The 15,785-nt window shown below is 47.3% G+C and overlaps 1 protein-coding gene across 4 annotated transcripts in view; it reads left to right on the top strand.

The window, feature by feature from the left end:
* The first annotated feature begins 1,979 nt into the window (after positions 1–1,979).
* Positions 1,980–15,785, top strand: part of cdc42bpb (CDC42 binding protein kinase beta (DMPK-like)) — a 24,267-nt gene continuing 10,461 nt past the window's right edge. For all 4 annotated transcript variants that reach the window (XM_035908917.1, XM_035908918.1, XM_006793399.2 and 1 more), the window contains exons 1-17: positions 1,980–2,684; positions 6,343–6,434; positions 8,527–8,610; positions 8,702–8,797; positions 8,881–9,029; positions 9,614–9,707; positions 9,927–10,127; positions 10,429–10,677; positions 11,076–11,307; positions 11,434–11,541; positions 12,108–12,241; positions 12,780–13,022; positions 14,651–14,761; positions 14,909–15,153; positions 15,254–15,359; positions 15,447–15,571; positions 15,650–15,755. In XM_035908917.1, the coding sequence (XP_035764810.1) occupies positions 2,516–2,684; positions 6,343–6,434; positions 8,527–8,610; positions 8,702–8,797; positions 8,881–9,029; positions 9,614–9,707; positions 9,927–10,127; positions 10,429–10,677; positions 11,076–11,307; positions 11,434–11,541; positions 12,108–12,241; positions 12,780–13,022; positions 14,651–14,761; positions 14,909–15,153; positions 15,254–15,359; positions 15,447–15,571; positions 15,650–15,755 (2,544 nt within the window). In that variant the 5' untranslated portion in view covers positions 1,980–2,515. The remainder of the gene's footprint in view (positions 2,685–6,342; positions 6,435–8,526; positions 8,611–8,701; positions 8,798–8,880; positions 9,030–9,613; positions 9,708–9,926; positions 10,128–10,428; positions 10,678–11,075; positions 11,308–11,433; positions 11,542–12,107; positions 12,242–12,779; positions 13,023–14,650; positions 14,762–14,908; positions 15,154–15,253; positions 15,360–15,446; positions 15,572–15,649; positions 15,756–15,785) is intronic.

Below are 15,785 nucleotides of genomic sequence, written 5' to 3' on the forward strand. Positions count from 1 at the left end.
ATAAAATATAATAATATATAATAATAATATACAAAAATATAAACTGACAAAAAATATTTAATCGAGTGATCAATTTATTCAATCTTAAATTAGATGAAATTCTCCAAACTGAAGAAGCAAAGGTAGGGAAGATGTATGAGTTTAAATACGTGGTGTCATGTCAACCATCCAGAGGAAAGTGAAGAGAGTGCAGGCAGGGTGGAGTGGGTGGAAACGAGTGTGACGGAAAAAGACAGGGGTGAAAGGGAAGGTTAAAAGATGGAGGGGACTAAGCTGCGCACGTGCGCACTGTTGGCACGGTCTCCGCGCAGAGAAAATCTGCGTTGCACACAAAAAAATTCTAACCTGAATTGAAATTAAAGTAAATATGTGCCAACACCTTTGTTTTAGCTAGCAAAGCGGCGTGGCTGATGTGGAGTGAAGCCACGTTAATGACAACGTGTGCAACCATTGGAAATGTGAGCAGGACAGACGGAAGAAGTAACGGAAAAACTGTGGACTTTATACCAGTTTTTGAATTGTGTTGATAGGCCACGTAAAACCAGAGTTATGATAAAAAAAAATATGCAATGTTTGGTTTTCTTCCTGAATATTATCGTTGTTTATATTTACTGCAGGAAGAAACTGTAAAAACGGCGTTTTATAAGGAAAACGCTTGAAGGCACTCTCCGCCTGTGAGCAAAGACGAAACCAAAACACCTCCACCCTTTCTTTCCCATTGGTCGGAAAATGTACTATGTCGACCAATCAAAACATGGCATTTAGTTGTTAAGAGACGGGAGGAAGTTTTAGAAGTGACGCGGTGTTTTGAGATGTGAGAGATTTGCAACGTTTAACACAAATCTTGTGTAGTTAGTGTGTAGTGTAGTCAATAGTTTTGTTGTGTGTGTCAGAACAATGAGGCGACAGTGATACATCTCCTGTTGTCAGGCCTGCATGTATCAGGCTGTTGTTCTCCTTTATCTCATAGTGGACAGAAATTATTTTTGGAGTGGCACAAATAATTTGTATGGCATCAGATTTGATGCAGAACACCTAATTGTTCTGTAAATAGTTTGAAATGTTTGTTTAAAAAACCGCCATGGCTGCATTTTTAGGTAAACAGCTGCAAAAAACTTTGTTGTTTGCAAAACTCAGTAACTTTTTTGAAGAAGTAACTATATAATTAATTGCCCAACATTGGTCATTATATTCTGTATTTTGCAGACAGAGAGTTACAGGACTCTCTCCCAGACCACAGACTCATAATACAAGTCAGAGCTTTATTTATTTATTTATTTTTTAAAAAAAGAAGAACGTCGTTGTGTTTTCAAAATTGGAGTTCAAGTTATTTTTACTTCCAATAGTGTTAACATACTACACAGGTCATGAACAAGATTTTTTTTTTCATTGTAAGTGGGCTAAAGCAGTTAATTAAAAGTAGTCTAACAGAAATGTAAATGTTGTAATTTTATTATTTTAATAAACCATGTAACTTGGATGGATTCGACGCTGGCGTGACCACAGTGCACACGTCTGCTGTTGCTCACAATGGTCCACGAGATCGCTCAGGGAGTTTGTGTGTTCGCTCCGACACATGAAAAATTAGAGGGAACATTGGAGGGGACCCTTGCTGTGATGGAGACGGTGGAGCTGCAGATGTTCATATGTTCAGTAAACAGGAAGGAGATGAGTCTGTCGGGGAGGCTTGGGTTTTGTGTAGAGGGCTGGACGGACAGGAAACCCCAAATTGCTCGAATGTGTGTGAATGGTAGTTAGAAAGAACTTGTGTGCTTGTGTCAACGGGTGAATGCACAAGTTGTGTAAAGCGCTTTGAGTGCTCAGATGAGAAGAAAAGCGCTATATAAGAACCAGTCCATTTACCATGTGTTTAGTCCTTCTGTTCTTGCGGTTTGTTGATGCTCGTCACTGACTCTTGGTTTTCTGAGCTCGGATATTTTATTGTGAAGCTCCCCGGCACCGGAAGCGGGACACAACTCCTCCGCTTGCTCGGGATCTTCATCCTGGATTCAGCCATATTCCCAGCGCTCCGCCACACCGGCAGCCTCCTCGAACTCTCCTCAAACTGGCCGTGATCCCGTGACTCTCTCCCCCACTCCCACGGAGAACTCGGACATTCTGACCCCTGCGCAGTCGCCCCCGGAGCTCCCGGAGCCAGCCCCGGTCCGACAAACCGAGCGGCGGACATGGAGCAGCGGCGGCCGACCTGAGAGTCGACGGTCCGCCCGACGTCCTGATCCTGAGAGGAAAGAGCAGATTTACCGGATTAGAGCCGGAGGAGGGCGGACAGAGGCAGGCCCGCAGGCTGCTGACCGGCGGTGACCCACGGTGGCCGGAGGACTCTCGGCGACGCTCCGAACCCCGCGGCTCAAAATGTCGGGAAGCTTCTCCTGGAGCTAACGGCTAACGGCTAGCAGCTAGGCAGGAAGCGGAGCCTCGGCAGCGGATACACCCGGACTGAGCGACGCGGGCCCGGCGGAGCATCCTGGAGAGTCCGGCGGGGACCGACAGCAGGATGTCGGCGCAGGAGCGGTTGAAGCGACTGGAGGAGCTGCTGCTGGAGCAGCGGGCGGCCGGCTGCCTGAGCGTGGAGGCGCTGCTAGACCTGCTGCTCTGCTTCTACACCGAGTGCTCCCAGTCCCCGCTCAAGAGGGAGAAGCACGTCACCGACTTCCTGGAGTGGGGTAAGACCCGGGGGGGTGGGGGGTCAGGTTCAGCAGACTGGAGCTGTCCTACTGAAGGTCAAAGGTCAATCAAGGAGATCCAGGTGTAGCACGCTTCAGGTAGTTTCAGGTGTACGTGAGGTAGATCCAGGGTGCTTGAGGGGTCAGAGGCAGATTCACCTCACAGGTGTCTGAAGGCTCTCTCCCCTGAGCTCAGCTCCAGGTCTGTGGAGCTCCTTGAAAGAGGATTCCGAAGGCTTATACGGCGTCTCCGGGTCTCTCGTGGTCTGACGTGGTCACATGATATACAATCAATAATCGAGGTGATTAGGTTTAAAGTTCAGTCAGGATGAACACTAGGATAATCCTCGCTTTTTCAGGCTCCGCCTTCCTGCCCTGGTTGTGGGTCCCATGTAGACTGTTAGTGTTTCCATGGTGACTGCATGTGGCTAATATCATTCAGTGATAGTGTAATCGATCAGCTGGTCTTGAATCAGCTTCCAGCTTCTGTGCAGCTGAAACACTCTGGCCCAGTTTGGCCTGGTTCAGCCTGTTCCTGTCCTGGTTTCTGTGACCTGGTTTCAATTTGCGATTCTGCTCTGAGTTGGAGCCGCTGTGAAGGCCAACTGCATGCACCGATGATGTCAGTGATCAGTAAGACCAATCAGGTCATGGGTGATCAATGACAGACGGTGTTCAGGTGATGTTTAACAAGAAGGTTTGATACAAATCGGCAGGAAGCTGAACAGGACAGTCGGTGATGAAGATTATGAAGGCAGTGATCACCTAAACATGATGTCATAACTTGACTGAGGTGTGTTATTGATCTGATACCATCTCCTTTAGATCAGGGGTGGAGAACTCTAGGCCTTGAGGGCCAGTGTCCTGCAGGTTTTAGATGTGTCCTTGATCCAACACAGCTGTTTTAAATGATTAAATTACCTCCTCAACATGTCTTGAAGTTCTCCAGGGGCCTGGTAATGAACTAATCATGTGATTCAGGTGTGTTGACCCAGGGTGATATCTAAAACCTGCAGGACACCAGCCCTCAAGGCCTGGAGTTTCCCACCCATGCTTTAAAGTAAACCATAATTGCTTCAGACAGCATCGCTCACACCTGTCAGTGTCTCTGAGCAATCACAAGGTTCTTAGACTCAGGCCCTCACCTAAGAGGGCGGGGACAGGAGAGGATGCACTCACTTCATTTGTCTTCCATTAATAATGTATGGCAAACCACTTTATCGCTAATCAATAACTGGCCTCCATCCGTTATTGATCAGTGATAAAGTTCTCCACCTGCTACAGAACTAAAACAGGACCAGCAGTCACGGCCACTCTGCAGACATGTCTCCATCAGTTGGACGGCAGCAGACTCGTAGACATGGAAACCGTAATGCCGCCATGACGTGGTGAATGTTTCTGTGCTCTTTCTCAGCCCTCCGCCTGTGATGTCACAGCAGTGACATCAGTCAGGCCGAAAGTGTTTGCAAGCGTTAAGTCAGGGCTCTGAGGAAAAATTGAAACCAGCTCAGCTCCTCTGCTGTGTTTCTATTCTGGTTTCTATGAGAGTAAATGTGAGTGACCCAGATAAATCTGATCTCAGATCAGATGAATAAATGATGAGGAGCTGACAGCATGCAGGGTACTAATGCCTCTAACTCACTGCCAGACTCGGGTCGTTCTGTTATCAGGACACGTTTAACCAATGTTCCCTCTAAACTGCGCGCATGCGCAATTCCGCACTGCTGGCACAGTCTCTGCGCACAGAAAATCCGTGTTGCGCACAAAACAAATCTAACCTGAATTGAAATTAAAATAAATACTTTAACAATTCTGTTTTGCAGTGTTAGTCAGTAAGTGACTGGCTGCTCCGGTATGGGATTACAACGACGCCATCTTATCCCATAGTCCAGCCAATGATGCGATTCACATTGGTATATACGCAGCTAATCAACGTCGTTGACAGGCTATGGCAGCATCCAGCCAACACCGGTGTTTTAGCTAGCACGTAGTTAGCCACGTTAATGACAACGTGTGCAACCATTGGAGATGTGAGCAGGACAGACGGAACAATTGACGGAATAAATGTGGACTTTATACCAGTTTTTAAATTGTGTTGATAGGTCACGTAAAACCATAGTTATAATAATATATGCAATGTTTGTTTTTTCCTGAATACTATCATTGTTTATATTTACTGTGGGAAGAAACTGTAAAAATAGCGTTTTATAGGGAAAACGCTCGAAAGCGCTCTCCGCCTGTGAGCAAATATACTATGTGGACCAATCAAAAAAATGATATGGCAACATGGCATTTAGTTGTTTAGGAAGAGGCAAGTTTTAGGAGTTGCGGCGGTGTTTTGAGATGTGAGAGATTTGCAACGTTTAGCGCAAATCCTGTGTAGTTAGTGTGTAGTGTAGTCAATAGTTTTGTTGTGTGTGTCAGAACAATGAGGCAACTGCTGAGTGTTACAGGTGTTACAGGAGTGATACATCTCCTGTTGTCAGGCCTGCAGGCTGTTGTTCTCCTTTATCTCATAGTGGACAGAAATAATTTTTTGGAGAGGCACAAATAATTTGTGTGGCATCAAATTTGATGCAGAACACCTGATTGTTCCGTAAATAATTTGAAATGTTTATTTAAAAAAACGCCTTGGCTGCATTTTTAGGTAAACAGCTGCAAAAAACTTTGTTTGCAAAACTCAGTTACTTTTTTGAAGAAGTAACTATATAATTAATTGCCCAACATTGGTCATTATAATTCTGTATTTTGCAGACAGAGAGTTACAGGACTCTCTCCCAGACCAGACTCATAATACAAGTCAGAGCAAAAAAAAAGTTCTTTTCAAAATTGGAGTTAAAGTTATTTTTACTTTGTGTGTTCGCTCAGACACATGAAAAATTAGAAGGAACATTGCGTTTAACCTAACGTCAGCGATCAGGGTCAGAGGTCACACAAACCTGGTTATCATCTCGCTGAGTTAACTCAGGGTTTAACCTGCAAGTTTACGTGAAAGGGGCAGAGCTGATAGCATCTGACCAATTTAAAGGGACATTTCACCTCTCATGTGACTCCTCTTTTACAGAGATGCTGTCAAGTAAAAATCTGTAAAGAACCAAAAAATCTGTGAATAATCTGAGAGGTGAAACTGGTTAATCTGGTCATTTGTGGCACAGAGCGGGAAAATACAAGTTAAATGGCAGTTAATGATTTTGTCTTTGTTTTTAAAGCAACGACTGCACATTCGTGTCTGAAACACAGAAACAGTAACATTTCCTGTCACACAGGCTGATGACGGAGATCAGAGTGGATGAATGTGATTGGTTGAACATTCCTGGTGTTCTGTGTTTGTAGCAGATCAGAGTCAAGTAGAATCAAGTAGAAAAAGATTTAAACATTTACTGCATCAGCACACGAACGTTCAGTCTGAGCCGCTCTAGGTTCATGCACTGCTCTCAGGAACAAGCTGCGCACTGATGCACATAAAAGAATCAGAGGACCGCTTCTGCTTTAAACTCTGAATATAACCTGCTCTTGACCAGGTGAGGGCTTCAGCCTCTGTTACCATTGTGATTTGATCTGGTAAGAAGTCAACAACAGAACATTACCTGTATGAGATTGGGTTAGTGTGGACCTCTGCATGCGTGTGACATTACCCCAGCTCTTCTGTGTGTTGCAGTGAAGCCATTCACAACCACGGTGAAGGACATGCGGCTGCACAAAGACGACTTCGAGATCCTGAAGGTGATTGGACGAGGAGCTTTTGGAGAGGTAAGACTTCCTGATGACCTGTGACTTGTCAGGTGATGAAAAGGAAACGCGGCGTATTCATGTGTAGACACAATAAATACAGACTCTTACTTTGTAAAGCACCTGAGCCCTGGGATTTCCTGGCCTGGTTGTGTGTTTGAGATGCCACACTGTGTCGCAGTGGCTTGGAGGAGGCTCCGCCCATCCTCCTCTGCAGTCTGAGGGAAAACGGGAAGGCTCAGATTCCAGGCAAACACAGGAAGTGAACGGGAAGCTGTTAGGAACACAAACTTGATGGAGGAGGAGGCGGCGCAATGACCAATCCCTGAAACAAAACTTAATTTCAGTTAATGTCACAGGCATTAACTCCACCACCTGTGACATCATCAGAGGCAGGGTAACCGAACAAATCCAAGTCGTGTCATGTGTTTGTTGTTGGTTTGACAGACAAATGGCAAAAAAATCTATCAAAAAACAAGTCAGCAGAGAGAAACTGTGACCCTGTTTCTGTAACCTGATTGGTCGCAAGGCTCCTTGCACTGTAGGCTTGGAGGTCGTCTCCGTCCTAAAACTGGATACAGCCCCGCCCTCCTCTCCTTACCTGAGCCTGTGGCCCAGAAATAATCCAGGGTGGAGATGGTAATCCAGGATAATCTGAAGATCATCGTGGACGCTGATGGAGATCTCATATTAAACGTCCTGCAGCACACCACAATGTGATTGGCTGTAGGGCTATTCGATATAACGATGTATATCAGATGACAATATAAAAACGTCTATTGTTTCATTTTACGCTATCGTTTGTTTCGTGGTGTCGCAAAATAAACTGTTTACAGCAATATTTTTTCACTGTTTTGATGGTCACTGTAGTGGCTATATTAATTTCTTAAAGTTCTCTCTTTCTCTTATATTTAAGAGAGAGAATTATTTCTAAAAACAGTCGCTTGTCCATCCGTAGTGTGGTTATACACTACGGACGGACAAGCGACTGTTTTTATGCGTTGTCGTTAGCAACAATGATGGTAAACCTTTCACAATAAAGCTCAAGATCCTGTTGAGACTTTTCAAAATAAACCGAATCACGTGAAAGAGTATGCAGCGTTTACGGATGAGAAGCAAAAAAGAGCCGTCAGACTCAAACGTTAGAACAGGCTTTTCCCCGCAGCACGCTGTGTAATAAATAATCACAAAGAAAACGGCGGCCGTTACAACTTATGACTAAAAATGTATAGGTTCATGCATCTGTTAAAACACAACGCCCAACTGGAAACACTTCACGCAAGTTGAGCTGCCCGAGATTCACAGAATTTACAGAAAATGTTACAATTTTGTGACTTATATCGTTATCGGGACGATAGATGTATTATATTGGGATATGAGATTTTGGTCATATTGCACAGCCCTAATTGGCTGAAATATTGAAGTTCTGTTTAATGTGAACAGAGACGGGTTGGTGGGGTCTTATTTGTTATGAAGACAAGAAGTTTGACATAATCGTGGTACCAGGGGACAGAGCAATTCAGTTCTTTACAGCATGGACGCAGTTTCCTGTGAGACATGCAGTGAAGACGTGCACACATATCAGAACCCACACGGTACTGTGGTATTTGTAGTCCTTTGGTGTTTGAGAGCTACACTAGGCGTCCTCTCTAGCATCTCTTGGGCTTTTGGGTAATGTGTAAAGCAGAGCGGGTGTCCTCGGCAGCCGCTGTCAGTGTGTGTCTGTTTCTGTGTGTGCGTTCTTGTCATACCAGAGGACAGGTGTGACACTACCACACCTGCCTGCTGCCTCGGGACATAAACACACACCTGTCCTCAGGTATGTCCCGAAGCACCGGGCAGGCATGGTTGTGACACACCTGTCCTCAGGTAAGTCCAGGTGAGCTGTGTGGGTGGGGTTCTATGTCATGTGCTCAGACCAGCTCAGCAAGTGATGTTAAAGATACACACCCGGTCACCATGGAGACCATAGCAGCAACACTGCACAGGTGATACACCTGTGGGAGGCACACAAATTTGACATGGCATCATTCTGGACCCTTGGCACATAGTGCTGCAGGTGTTTGTGTTTACCTGTGTGTTCATGTTTCTCGCCCCCCTCTCTCTCTGTCAGGTTGCCGTGGTGAAGATGAAGCACACGGAGCAAGTTTATGCTATGAAGATCCTCAATAAGTGGGAGATGCTAAAGCGAGCAGAGGTGGGCTCCTCTTCATGATCATGTAATGGGCTGTTGTGACCTTAGCGTGCTGTGGGCATGTTATTGATGTGTTGGTATGCTGTGAGTGCAGACGGCATGTTTCCGTGAAGAGCGTGACGTCCTGGTGAAAGGAGACAGTCAGTGGATCACCAACCTGCACTACGCCTTCCAGGACGACAACTTTTTGGTGAGTACTAGCTGCTGTCCCCTGTGGGACTGGGACTGGTAGTGGTACTATCTTTAACTCCTCTGTGTGTACCTGTACTGCAGTACTTGGTGATGGATTACTACGTAGGTGGTGACCTGCTGACGCTGCTCAGTAAGTTTGAGGATCGACTTCCTGAGGATATGGCCAAGTTCTACGTGGCTGAGATGGTACTCGCCATCCACTCCATCCATCAGCAGCACTACATACACAGGTACTCGGAGTACTGCAAACTGCACTGCCTGTACTTCACACTGTACTCTAAGTTGTACTGACCCTACCAAAGGTATGTGCCTCTGTGTCCAGGAAGTGTGGTTTTCCTGCTGCAGTGTCCTCTGGGAAATGTAGTTCCTTCCTGCTCAGCTGGCCTTTTCCTTCCTGAGATGGCTGAACTTTAACCTGCTGCTGTTCAGTCTCACGCATCTTTATTCACACACAGTTTACACACAGTGAAACGATGGCGCTTTAAGGTGCATCACGTGATCGGAGTCAGATAAAACATGGACGCACATCCCGTTTGGTACGCCTGGTCATATGTTTTAGAAATGACCATGTGGAGGTTGTCACAGTGAGTGTGTGATTTCAGAGACAGCCCCTCGTCACTGCCAGCTTCAAAACTCAAAATGGTGACAGCAAAAACACTCATCTGAAAAGGACCAATGGGTTCACAGCACAGTAGCGCCACCCATCTTTATACTGTGTGTGGTTAATCAGATCCTGCTGCAGCATCAGCTGACCATGTGACCTGTCTGCGATGAAGGTGACAATGACTAGCTGAATATGTTTTTCGTCTTTCAGAGACATCAAACCCGACAACGTCCTGCTCGACGTCAACGGCCATATTCGCCTCGCAGACTTCGGATCCTGTCTCCGCATGATGGAGGACGGCACGGTAACTGTCATGCTCCCATCGCCTCTTTGAAGCTAACAGTGCTCTCGTTAGTCTAGTTTAAGGTTAACCCTGGTAATCTTGGTGCTGGTCTTAATTCAGGAACTTCAATAGCTTAATTAAGTTAAGCTTGTTTAGTTCTGTTACTTGAGCTTAAGTTCACCTTTGACCTTTTCTGGATGACCTTTTGTAACCTCGGCCCATCCCAATGTGTCACTGTAGGTTCAGTCCTCGGTGGCAGTTGGCACGCCAGACTACATCTCCCCAGAGATCCTGCAGGCGATGGAGGACGGTATGGGCCGCTACGGCCCAGAGTGTGACTGGTGGTCACTGGGTGTGTGCATGTATGAGATGCTGTATGGCGAGACACCGTTCTACGCTGAGTCGCTGGTTGAAACCTATGGCAAGATCATGAATCATGAGGTCAGAACCATGGACTGTTCTATCTGCCAGAGTATTTGGACTGTCTTTCAGAATAAAGACACTAGCTGTTACAGTAATCAGATTACACTCTGTCAGGGTAATGATACTGTGCTCTGTAATTGGATTACTCTTGTCCTGCCCGTGCTGTGCTGCTGTTTCCAGGTTACAAGTCTGTCTCCAGGCTCTCGTCCCACTTCCTGTTTTGAATCAGAGCTCGTCCCTCAGCGCACGCTCGCCTTTTTGTCCAGTTTCCTGACTCTTCCTCTGAACGTATCCTTGTCTTTTCTTTTGCTGTTTCCAGGAGCGTTTCCAGTTCCCTTCCCATGTGACCGATGTGTCTGAAGATGCCAAGGATCTGATCCAGGGCTTGCTCTGTTCCAGGGATCGTCGCCTTGGACTTAATGGGATCTCTGATTTTAAAAGCCACCCTTTCTTCAACGGCATCGACTGGGACAACATCCGGTCCACCGGGGCCCCCTACATCCCCGAGGTGTCCTCACCCACCGACACCTCAAACTTTGACGTAGATGATGATGTCCTGAAGAACCCGGTGAGGACCGTCTTTCTATCCTCAAGACCGTCTTACATAGGAAGCAGCATGCAGTGGGATCACCGCTAGCTGGAGCGAGTCACGTAAATTTTATTCAACCCAGTTGAACTTTGACCGTGGCATGTGGGATTTCTCCCCGCCAGAGTGCTTTCACTGTGCTTTGCATAGGGCAGTACAGTATGTGCTGCTCCCTGTGTGAAATGGCCTTCCATCAATCTGACTGCTCTGAGACTCCATCAGTCTCACAGTCACCTGGAGTCACAGGGCAGTCAGACTGAGTCTGGGGCCTAGGAGTCTCTGAGAGTCCCCAAGACTCCAGGTGACTCTGAGACCACAGGTTTTCCAGTGGCCCTTCTTGTCCGCACAGTCCTTCATGCTGACAGGTCTTCTCTCTACAGGACATTGGACCTCCAGTGTCTCACACTGGTTTTACAGGGCAGCACCTCCCCTTCGTTGGCTTCACCTACACCACCGACAGCTGCTTCTCCGACCGCAGCTCTGTCAGCAAGGCGTGGTTGCGTGTCCAGATCGAAACAGATGGTGGAACAGGAGGGGAGGAGGTGGAGGCTTTTGAGAAGAGGATTCGTCGACTGGAGCAGGAGAAACAGGAACTGAACCGCAAACTGCAGGGTAAGGAGGAGGCGGACTCCAGCAGTACTCCCACAGTACGCTGTAGGACTCCAGCAGTACTCTGTAGGACTCGATCAGTATTCCTGCAGTACTCACTGTGACCTCACTGTGTCTGTCCTCCCACAGAGTCGACTCAGGCCCTGCAGGCTCCAGCTCGAGGAGGAACTCTGAGTCGAGACAAAGAGATCAAGAAGCTCAATGAGGAGATTGAACGACTCAAGAAGAAGCTGGCAGGTCAGAGGATGTTTCCGTGGTAACAGACACAGTTGGTGTGGTAGCACCTGATATGGTCAGAGCAAACAGCAGCTCCAGCTTCCCTGTATGTTAGTGATACTGATCAGTAACCTGTGGTCACATCATCAGCCTTCAGCTCTGTGAATCACAGCAGTCTGCAGGCACGGAGTTCATTAATAAAAGAACTGAATAAGGACATCGGTGCATCACCGCTGCCGCAAGCACATCCAGATAATTTTAGATGGATGTTTGTAACTGAGACCTTGGGTTTAGAGGACACTCTCCATCCAGATGTTTCAATCTGACTATGCTTGGAGCATAGTCAGCTGAAACTGAAATTTTATTTCCTGTTAGGTTAGTTTAACAGTGCCACTCGCAGAAAACCTTAAATATTTCAAGTTTCTGTGCTCCGCCCGAGCTCATGTTTAGTGTCATACAGACACACATGTTTATTAATACGTTGGAGCCAATGAGACAGTACTGCAGAAAAATCAGTTTAAATAAAGTTATTAAAGTAATGTCACACTTTTTATTTATTAAAATAAACCCTGCCCCTGTAATCTCAGACTCTGACAGGCTGGAGCACCAGCTGGAGGAGGCGGTCTCTCTCAGACAAGACTATGAAAGCTCCGCCTCCAAACTGAGGAGCGTGGAGAAGCAGGTGAAAAGCCTGCGACAGGAGAAGGATGAGGTTCACAAGGTACGTGCATCTGGCCGCAGGTGGAGCTGTTTTTCAGAATAAAGGCCCTTTTCCATTAGTACCTACTCTGATCAACTCGTTTTCCATTACAATCCAGCACTAACTGATGTGAGTGGTTGTTGTCATAGCAACATGTTTGAGCGTCCCGCGACTTAATTACTATGCAGAACGCTACAACAAAGGTGGACATCCAAGCGACGACATACCTGTGGCTTTTTGTCAAACTCGTCAGACTGTTTTTGTAGCCATTTCCCTCGTTGCCATGGTTTCAAAAATGGCAGTTTTGATTTTTGTGAACAAGATGCTCTTATGATTCATCGAGTGACGCTAGCGACCAGCCAATCAGTGGCATGCAGTGTGACGACGTCACATTTTAGTACCTGCTCAGATGGCTTGGAACCCTGGGTGAGCAGGTACTAAAACAGTACCTTACAGAAAACCCTTTAAACTGTGGCAAGTCAATCCGAGTAGTTACTAATGAAAAGGGGCTTAATAGTCATGTATTCCCAAGCTAATAAACCCCACACCCTCTGAGCAGCAGTTGGCTGACGCCCTGGAACGCCTGAGGAGTCAGACGAAGGAGTTGAAGGAGGCGCACTCGCAGAGGAAGCTGGCGCTGCAGGAGTTCTCTGAGTTGTCGGAGAGGATGGCTGAGGTGCGCTCCTCAAAGCAGCGCCTGACCCGCCAGCTCCGTGACAAGGAGGAGGAGATGGAGGCGCTGCTGCAGAAGATGGACGGCACAAGGCAGGAGATCCGTAAGATGGAGAAGAGCCGTAAGGAGGTGAGTGAGGAGGGCTGCAGAGCATCAGCAGTGACCATTTGTGATTAAAACCTTAGAGACGAAAGTCTCCTCTGTTAGCATTCACCCTCATTATGGAGGGTTAGGGAGCGTCTGTCAGGTTTTCAGTTTGGTCGCTTTAAGTAATTTGTAAGTGATGATGATTGGGCACATATCCTGATGACAGGAAGTCAGGAACAGAAGTGTAAGAGGTCTGAAGATGAGCCTGAGAGAGACGGACAAAGCAGGAAAAAGAGGATTTGTTTTTGGTTCACAAGTGAGGTAGAGCCGTCTGGGTATCGCCAACAGTGCAGCGTGATACTGTTCTCTTATGTGGTTAGCAATACAGCTCTACAGATTAAGAGTTTGTTTTCTGACTTTCTAATTTGAGTTCCAGAGTCAAACTGAAAAGAACGGGAGGTGCACCATCAGTCCTGAGGTGCACCTCCTCGTGCTCACCAGCAGAGGGAGACAGATTCCTGTAATAAGCAGGAAGCCGTTGGTCACTCAAAGAACACTTTGATGTGAAACGAGAAGGAACCAAGCGTTTAAAGCGCCGTGAGCACATGTCAGAGACACGACAGGTCTAAAAGGTTTGGTCAGATCATAAGATGAATTACGACGGCTCCTTCATAAAGTGTTCGGGTTCTGGGTTAATGGAGGGACGCTCTCGCTGTCTGAAGGTGTGTTCTGACCGCACCTTCTGTTCGCACTGACTGTTGGAGGCTGTTCCTCTTGTTCTCTTGAGCAGCAGGAACTGGAAGCTTTGGGGTTTTCAGAAATTTTTTCAGGTCATATTAATGTCAGATTCCATAGGCAGCATACATACACAGTTCAGATCAACCCTGAGTGATGGTGCTGTGCTCTGATTGGCCGAACATGTCATTTAAAGTGCAGACTTCAGTAAAATGGCAGGAAAGATTCAGTGACGTGGGAAACACCCGAGTGAGCTCAAAGGAATTAATCTGCAGAGAGTGAATCAGGGTTACAGGAAAGGAGGCGAATGAATCACTAACCACTGCTAATGACATCACTTCTTGTTAGCAGGGTGTAAAAGTCATATAAACCTAAAAGCTGTGTGACTTCCCTATTCACCAACCGTCTGCTGACACTGAGTGGAGGGGGAGGTGATGGTGGGTCGACAGCTGGTTCCACAGCGTGCACACCTGTGTTGCAGGTGTGGTTATGACGAACCTCATGAGGATGATAAGAATTTAATGCAAAAGCAGGAAAATAAGACTCATTTTGAGCAGCACTAGTCTGACATCATCACCCATCAGCTCAGCCTGAGCAGTGATTGATGTCTCTGCTATTCAATGTTTATGACGGGACTGTGAGGTGTGGTGTCTTCGTCACTGCAGACACATGTTCATGTTTATGTGCTGTAACGCAGCTCTGCTCCACGTGCACTCCACGTGCACACCAAGGCGCCTCATGTTAGGTCCCCTGCAGAGCTTCCATCTCAGTAGGTCTGAGTCTCAGTAAGCTCCACCGACCCGCTGACACGCCTGCAGGTGAAGGGGCTTCACTGCGGCTCTGCTACAAGCGTTCACTTGCTCTGTGCTCACCTTCAGTTTACAGATTTAAAGGATCCAGCCCTTCAAGATAAAAGCCTTTTGTTTGTGTGTTAGCTGGAGGCTCAGCTGGATGAGGTGCAGACAGAGGCATCAAAGGAGAGGAAGCTGAGGGAGCACAGCGAGGTTTACTCCAAACAGCTGGAGGCGGAGCTGCAGAGTCTAAAGGTCAGAGGTCACACACACACACACACCCCTTTACACCCATCACGACCACACAATCACGATTTGAGCCTGGGTTAAGCCAAACTCTGGCTGAACCGGTCCTCACAGTCGTGCAGAAGGGCTTCTTAGTTGTTCTGGTTCTGATCCTAGTCTCAGCAGGGCCGTGGAGTAGCAGCAGGAGGGGCGGAGTTTCAGCAGGAACTATCCCGTCTAAAGGCAGAGCTGGACAAGAAGGTGCTGTTCTACGAGGAGGAGCTCCTGAGGAGGGACTCGGCCCACTCCTCTGAGATAAAAAACCTCTGCAAAGACTTGCAGGAGTCTGAGGGGGCGCAGCTCACCGCCAACAAGGAGTTGCTGCAGCTCCGAGACAAGCTAGACAAGGCCAAGAGGGACAGGTGAGTCCTGAACTGGGTTTACTGGCAGGTACAGGTGAGTCATGGCCAGATCCATGCTGACCTAGTGAGTGTGTGTGTGTGTGTGTGTGTGCCCTCTCAGGCAAGTTGAGATGGAAGAAGCTCTCACTGCTCTCAAGAAGAAACATGAGCGAGAGAAGAACCTGCTGACAGAAGAAAACCGAAAACTGACGGCAGAGACCGACAAGGTGATACTCCTGTAGTAGTGTTACTGCACACTTTCTAGTACTAGGAACACCGCTGTGTAATACTGCTCTCGTTGTGGTTGTGTCCAGCTGTGCTCGTTTGTGGATAACCTGACGGCTCAGAATCGGCAACTAGAAGACGAGCTGCAGGACCTGGCGTCCAAGAAGGAGAGCGTGGCTCACTGGGAGGCTCAAATCGCAGAGATCATCCAGTGGTGAGTCATGTGAGCTGCTTGGACACCGCCGTGGGTTCAGCGACACTTTTTTAAGGACATGTGGTACACTGTGTTCAGGGTCAGCGACGAGAAGGACGCTCGAGGTTATCTGCAGGCTCTAGCCACCAAGATGACGGAGGAGCTGGAAACTCTACGCAGCTCCAGCTTGGGAACCAGACCTCTGGTAACACACACACACACACACACACACACA

Source organism: Neolamprologus brichardi, chromosome 15, assembly GCF_056152115.1.
Source record: "Neolamprologus brichardi isolate AB-2024 chromosome 15, ASM5615211v1, whole genome shotgun sequence".
Lineage (NCBI taxonomy): Eukaryota > Metazoa > Chordata > Actinopteri > Cichliformes > Cichlidae > Neolamprologus > Neolamprologus brichardi.